Raw genomic sequence first — 7,014 nt, 5'->3', positions numbered from 1 at the left:
TGGGCATGGTGGCGTGTGCCTGTAATCCCAGCAACTCAGAAGGCTGAGGCAGGAGAATTGCCTGAACCCAGGAGGCGGAGGTTGCGGTGAGCCGAGATCGCGCCATTGTACTCCAGCCTGGGTAACAAGAGTGAAACTCCGTCTCAAAAAAAAAAAAAAGAAACCCCTAGGTTTCTGTATTTTACTTTTTCAAATTTACACATGCAAATCATATATTAATATTCACAGATATTTTCAAATGGGAAAACAACTTATTTTTTCCAACAGTATGTTACTATGTTAAAAAGATTTGACAGTATAGGCCAGGCATGGACACTTTGGGAGGCCAAGGTGGGTGGATCAATCACCTGAGGTCTGGAATTCACGACCAGCCTGCCAACATGGCGAAACCTGTCTCTACTAAAAATACAAAAATTAGCTGGGCATGGTGGCAGGCACCTGTAATCCCAGCTACTCAGGAGGCTGAGGCAGGAGAGAATCACTCAAACTCGGGAAGCGGAGGTTGCAGTTAAGTGAGACCACGCCACTGCACTCCAGCCTTGGACAACAAAGCAAGATTCCATCTCAAAAAAAATTAAAGAAAAAGGAGATTTGACGGTACATTCATTTAATCTAGCAATTTTAATTTAAACAAATACCTATTAACAACAAATTAGGCCGGGCACGGTGGCTCAAGCCTGTAATCCCAGCACTTTGGGAGGCTGAGGCGGGTGGATCACGAGGTCAAGAGATCGAGACCATCATGGTCAACATGGTGAAACCCCGTCTCTACTAAAACTACAAAAAATTACCTGGGCATGGTGGCACGTGCCTGTAATCCCAGCTACTCAGGAGGCTGAGGCAGGAGAACTGCCTGAACCCAGGAGGCGGAGGTTGCAGTGAGCTGAGATTGGGCCATTGCACTCCAGCCTGGGTAACCAGAGTGAAACTCCGTCTCAAAACAAACAAACAAACAAACAAACAAAAAAACAACAACAACAAATTAAATCCTACTGCACGTCAATTCTTTGTTGTACCACCAGGTTTTCTAGCAGAGGCCACAATGAAATAGGCCAGACATGTGGCCATTAAAGTTTGCTGGGATGAGATTGGAAAAAATCTACTCAAAGTATTCAAGTTCTAACTTTTAAGGTGCTGTAGAGAAACATAAACATTTCACTGTACCATCTAAAAATGTAACTGTTTTGTCTGATCATTACATTCTGATGTTCATTTACTCTTTGTATATATTCTAGAATAAATCCTTTAAAAATATCTAATTAACCATACTCAGTGCCAAAGAAACCATGAGTTTCTTTGTAATCTGTAATCTCAGCTACTCCAGAGGTTAAGGCAGGAGAATCACTTAAACCTGGGAGGCAGAGGCTGCAGTGAGGCAAAGAAACCATGAGTTTCTTCGGAACTGGGTATATCTATTTTTAAAGGGAAGGACAAGAAAAATTAGAAAGCAAGTAAACATGTAGAAAAAATGTTTTGCTAAATTCAAATGCTTTTGTACAAGTATGGTCAGTATCCTTTACACCCAGCATGGGATGAAAAACAGGACAGGAAGTTAAGAGAGGTCTTAAATTTGGGTTAACTTAATTATTTGGTTTAAAATTAATTCTGGAATGAGATACAAAAAAACCCACATTATTTCTAAGTTTAAATTACCAAATTTTAATTTGATTACCTATTTTATTTTACCTGTTTTAAACTGTATATTTTAAATTATTTATGCCTCTGTTCTTCCTTATTTGGATAAAAATTCAACTTCCTATAAAAACTAAGCTCTGAAATAAGATGGAGATTTTAAATCTTTAAACACAAATCTGAGAGACTAAAACCAAGTCCACTCAAAACCTAATCTGTTCTGTCCCTCTCTGCCTCAAACTAAAATAGTTTCACCAAAGCCTAAAGGCTATAAGCCGAACTCATAAACATGGCTCTCTCCTTCTCCAGCTTTGTTATCTCTGGACATTCTCCCTCATTCCCTCAGATGAAGAACTGCTGGACTGTGTGTGTGTATGAGTATTATATGTATATAGTATGTGTATGTGTTTACACTTTTTTTGTATTTATGTTTCACAAATAAAAAAAAAATCTCTTAAAGAAGAAACATAAGAGATTTGTTTGTGAAAAAGCTGAAATAAAGAATTTTTAATTTTTTTAAGAGATAAGGTCTCACTGTCACCCAGGCTGGAGTGCAGTGGCATGATCACAGCTCACGGAAGCCTCACCTTCCCAGGCTCAAGTAATCCTCCCACCTCACCACCCCCAGAGTAGCTGGGACTACAGGCACGCACCACCATAACTGGCTAATTTCTGCATTTTTTTGTATTCTTTGTAGAAACAGGGTTTTGCCATGCTGCCCAGGCTGGTCAAGAACTCTTGGGCTCAAGCTATCTGCTCACCTTGGCCTCTCAAAGTGCTGGGATTACAGGCATGAGTCACCTTGCCCAGCCTAAGAATTTTTAAAAAACAGATAAAAACTTGAAATGAGTTATACTTCCTTAATGTGAGAACTGTATTGTGGTTACACAAGAGAATGTCCCTTTTCTTCTGAGATATAAGAAATGGAAAACAGGTCTGCAATTCTCAAATGGCTCAGAAAAAAAAAAAAAGAGACATAAATGTGGCAAAACGTTAATTAATAAATCTTTGTGAAGGATGTATGGGCAGTAATAACACTTGCAACTTTTCTTTAGGTTTGAAATTTTTTTTTTTTTTTTGAGACAGTGTCTGGCTGTCAGCCAGGCAGAAGTGCAACAGCATAATCTCGGCTCACTGCAACCTCTGCCTCCCGGGTTCAAGCGATTCTCCTGCCTCAGCCTCCCAACTAGCTGGGATTACAGGCACAAGCCACCACACCCTGCTAATTTTTGTATTTTTAGTAGAGATGGGGTTTCACCATGTTGGCCAGGCTGGTCTTGAACGCCTGTCCTCAGGTGATCCACCCCACCCGTCAGCCTCCCAAAGTGCTGGGATTTCAGGCATGAGCCACTGCATCTGGCCTTAGGTTTGAAATTTTTGTGGGGTTTTTTTTGTTTGTTTTTTTTTTTTAAGAGATGGGCTTTCACTGTGTTAGCCAGGATGATCTCCATCTCCTGACATCGTAATCTGCCCGCCTCTGCCTCCCAAAGTGCTGGAATTACAGGCATGAGCCACTGCGCACAGCTAGGTTTGAAATTTTTCAAAATGCAAAAACAAATACAGGACTGTCCCTGAAAAGGAGTTATAATATTGAAAGAAGTGTCAATATACCTAAATGTCATGAATAAAAAAGGAATGCCTGGAACTAGGAATGTATTTGTGCTCCATCTTCCACCACTTACAAGAAACTGCTTTCCTCAATTATCAAAGATTTCCTTGTCAATACTCAATATAGGCTCTCCAGATTTTGTTTCTGACTGCTCCTTCCTACTTTCTCAAGTCCCTTCTTCTTCTGTGACCCAATTCTTAATATAGGTGTATCCCTAGGATTCTACACTTGGTCCTCTTCTCTTCTGAGATATCCAATCCATTTCCATAAGTATAAGCTAATACTTTCTCTAACGACTTCCAAACATCTCTCTTTAATATCACTTTCCCAAGACACACTTTGTTTGTTTGTTTGTTTGTTTGTTTGAGACAGGGTCTCACTCTGTTATGCAGGCTGGACTGCAGGGGCACAATAACGCTCACGGCATCCTCGACCTCCTGGGCTCAGGTGATTCTCCCACCTCAGTTTCCTGAGTAGCTACAACTACAGGCCGCCACCACGCCTGACTAATTTTTGTAGAGACTGAGTTTCACCATGTTGCCCCAGGCTGATCTCAAACTGCTGGGCTAGAGCGAACCACTCGCCTCAGCTTCCCAAAATGGTGGGATTACCGGTGTGACCCCCCACACCCGGCCCAAAACACAAAACACACTCATGTGTGCAACTACTCCACACATGTCCTGACCAAACTCATTATCTGCCTCTCATGTCAATCTTGCTTTTCCTCCCATCCTTATGTCTTACCTCAATGACTGGCCTGAAGCCTAAGCCTTGCTCAACGCCTAAATTTCCCTTTAAAGCAGCGGTTCTTTACAGTTTTTGTAGTCTGGATTCTCTGGGGGGCAGAATTTTGGCCCCACGACCTTCACTTTCTGGTGTCACGCCTGCAAATATGTTATATTACATAGCAAAAGGGACTTCGCAAACGTAATTAAGGTTATCAGTTGACAGTAACATTGGTAGATTTTATCCTGGATTTTATAGGCGGTCCCAAAGTAATTACATGAGCACTTAAAAGTAGAGAATTTTCTCTAACTGTAGACAAGTGATGGAGTAAAAGGGGAAGCAAAAGATATCTTAAGGACAGGAAGGATTCAATGTGTCATTACAGACTTCAAAATAAAGAGGACTACAAGTCAAGGAAACAGAGACCTCAGTTCTACAACCACAGTATTTAAGGAGGATCTATCTGGCTGTGAAAATACAAAAGTGCTCCAGGTGGCCAAATAAAAGAACAATTCCTTCCAGGACCCCAAAACGGGAGACTAGTCCCTCTGCATATGACCCCTGTCTGTGTTGGGTGAAGAGGTGTTCCTCCTTAGTATACCTACAGGAGAAAATCTATATTGTGTAGTATCCAAACTTTCAAAGTCCTCCACAATCTGCTCTCAAACTACGTATCCCACAGAGGGGACCACTTCCTGCATCTGTTCATCCGAAAGACAGGCACACTTCAGACCCTAAAAACGAGACCGTGTGTGAAGGGCAACGCACGCACCAGACCTCCCGTAAACAGGCGAGTTAAAAGCAAAAAGAAAAGCAGCACAATCCATGAGGGGAAATTACGGCCGGGGAAAACAGAGAATGGAAGACTCCGGAGGAGCGCTAGAAAAACCGAGTCTCTCACCCGCTACAGGCATCCCTGAGGCGTCCCGGGCACGCGCCTCCGCTCCCAGCAGCCCACTAGGCCGCCCCTCGCCTGGCCCCTTTGCACCGCCTGCGCCAGGGAGCAGGAGGCCGGCGCTGGGGACCAGGAACCCTACCTCTCAGCGATGTAAAGGGTACCGGTGCCAAGGCCCTTCCCGTTCAGCACAGCCTCGGTGTCTGGCTGCTGCCGCAGGAGCCCCTCCGCCGGCCCAGGCGGCTGGAAACTTTTGAGGAAGCTCATAGCAGCAGGGAATGCGGCAACACAGGCCCTGAAGGACTTGGGACACAGCAATACTTGCACAGCACCGCCCGCCCCGGAAAAGGAAGTTGCCCCGGAAGAACAACTTAGTCGGCCCCGGAACCTGAGCGCTATCGACCATAGAGATGAGACATTCTAGGAAAAACGTCGGAGATCGGCTAAGACAGAGTTGCGTTTGACCGCGGGACGCCCCTCCCCCTCTTCCTCGCCATTTCTGAGGTTCTGGGCTTCAAATAACCGAGAGTTCTGTGGGACTTTCTACCTCAAGGTTGTCACAGTGAAACCGCCATTGCAAAATTATAATTGAGACAGTGAAAGCGACCTATCCAAATCCATGTTGTTTCTAACCTCCAAGCTGTCCTTGTGCATTCCTGGGCATACTTTGAGAGGAACTTAGTTTAAAGTTTAAAACAAATGATGACAGCCTTTTCCCAAAACAAATTTCCTTCTTGCCTGGGGACTGGACTGCCTTTGTAGGACTAACAAATTAGCTACAATATTTTAGAAATTATGGTTTAGATTAGAAATTACAGCTGGAGGCTACAAGATTCTGACCCTCCCTAAACTGCACCTAAGATCGGTGCTTGAGATACGTTGCAGCCCTTGCACCTGATGGATCAGCTGCCACCACCAGATGGATAAACTGGCTCATGTGACCTTATGGCCACCACCCCCCCTTTTTTTTTATTTTTTTTTAAACGAAGTTTCACTCGCTTGCCGGGGCTGGAGTGCAATGGCATGGCATAATCTCTACTCATTGCAACCTCCACCTCCTGGATTCAAGCGATTCTTCTGCCTCAGCCTCCCAAGTAGCTGGGATTACAGGCGGCCACCACCATGCCTAGCTAATTTTTTGTATTTTTAGTAGAGATGGAGTTTCTCCATGTTGGCCAGCCTGGTCTCAAACTCTTGAGCTTCAGGTGATCCACCCGCCTTGGCCTCCCAAAGTTCTGGGGTTACAGGCATGAGCCACAGTGCCCAGCCAGCTCTATGAGTTTCTTTGAGAAAACTTCTGTTCCAAACTGGGTTTGGAAGTTGTGATAGAAATTGGACTGGGTCCAGGATCGAATTTGATCCAGTTATTAACTGGCTTGGATCCAGTTAGAGCCCTCTTACATCTGACTAGGCCAGAAAGAAACTGGTAGTACATGGTGATATTTTAGGGGTTATAAAATTTGGCTTTTGAAAATTCACAGGGATTTTTGCATTCCTACCTTATATTTCTTTTTGTTGTTGTTGTTTTGTTTTGTTTTTTTGAGTCAGAGTCTTGCTGTGTTGCCCAGGCTGGAGTGCAATGGTGCCATCTTGGCTTACTGCAACCTCTGCCTCCCAGGTTCAAGTGATTCTCCTGCCTCAGCCTCCTGAGTAGCTGAGATTACAGGCACCCACTACCACACCTGGCTACTCTCTGTATTTTTTAATAGAAACAGGGTTTCACCATGTTGGCCAGGCTGGTCTCGAACTCCTGACCTCATGATCCACACACCTCAGCCTCCCAAAACACTGGGATTACAGGCGTGAGCCACTGTGCCCAGCCCCTCCCTTTTATTTCATTTTTCCTGCTTGCTTAGGTAGGAAAAAAATCATTGACTAAGTTGATCAACGGAAACTGAGAGCAAAGCCAGTAGCTTAGGTAAAAATGGGATCCTTAATTTCTGGAGGACTGAGTCTCTTCCAGCTTATGCATGGATAAGTGTTAGGCCTGGGAAGCAGTGAAACCTTATAGAAATGGCAAAATCTTCCTAAACATAACTTACAGTGGAATGTTTTAAATGAACAACAATGCACTCAAGTGCATTCGAAAATGAGGGCTCCCAAATTAGTCTCATCTAGTGATGCCTATTAATATGTAGAAGCTTCTAAAAAT

General features: G+C 43.8%; 1 protein-coding gene across 2 annotated transcripts in view; it reads right to left on the bottom strand.

Moving 5' to 3' along the window:
• CLNS1A (chloride nucleotide-sensitive channel 1A) overlaps positions 1–5,231 on the bottom strand; it is a 24,525-nt gene extending 19,294 nt beyond the window's left edge. The window contains exon 1 of one of the 2 annotated variants that reach the window (XM_017518685.2): positions 5,005–5,231. In XM_017518685.2, the coding sequence (XP_017374174.1) occupies positions 5,005–5,129 (125 nt within the window). In that variant the 5' untranslated portion in view covers positions 5,130–5,231. The remainder of the gene's footprint in view (positions 1–5,004) is intronic. The other variant, XM_017518683.2, reaches the window with a different exon arrangement.
• Positions 5,232–7,014: the final 1,783 nt, after the last annotated feature.

This window comes from Cebus imitator, unplaced genomic scaffold (assembly GCF_001604975.1).
Source record: "Cebus imitator isolate Cc_AM_T3 unplaced genomic scaffold, Cebus_imitator-1.0 Scaffold698, whole genome shotgun sequence".
Classification (NCBI taxonomy): domain Eukaryota; kingdom Metazoa; phylum Chordata; class Mammalia; order Primates; family Cebidae; genus Cebus; species Cebus imitator.
This window is presented reverse-complemented; position numbering and strand designations above follow the sequence as displayed.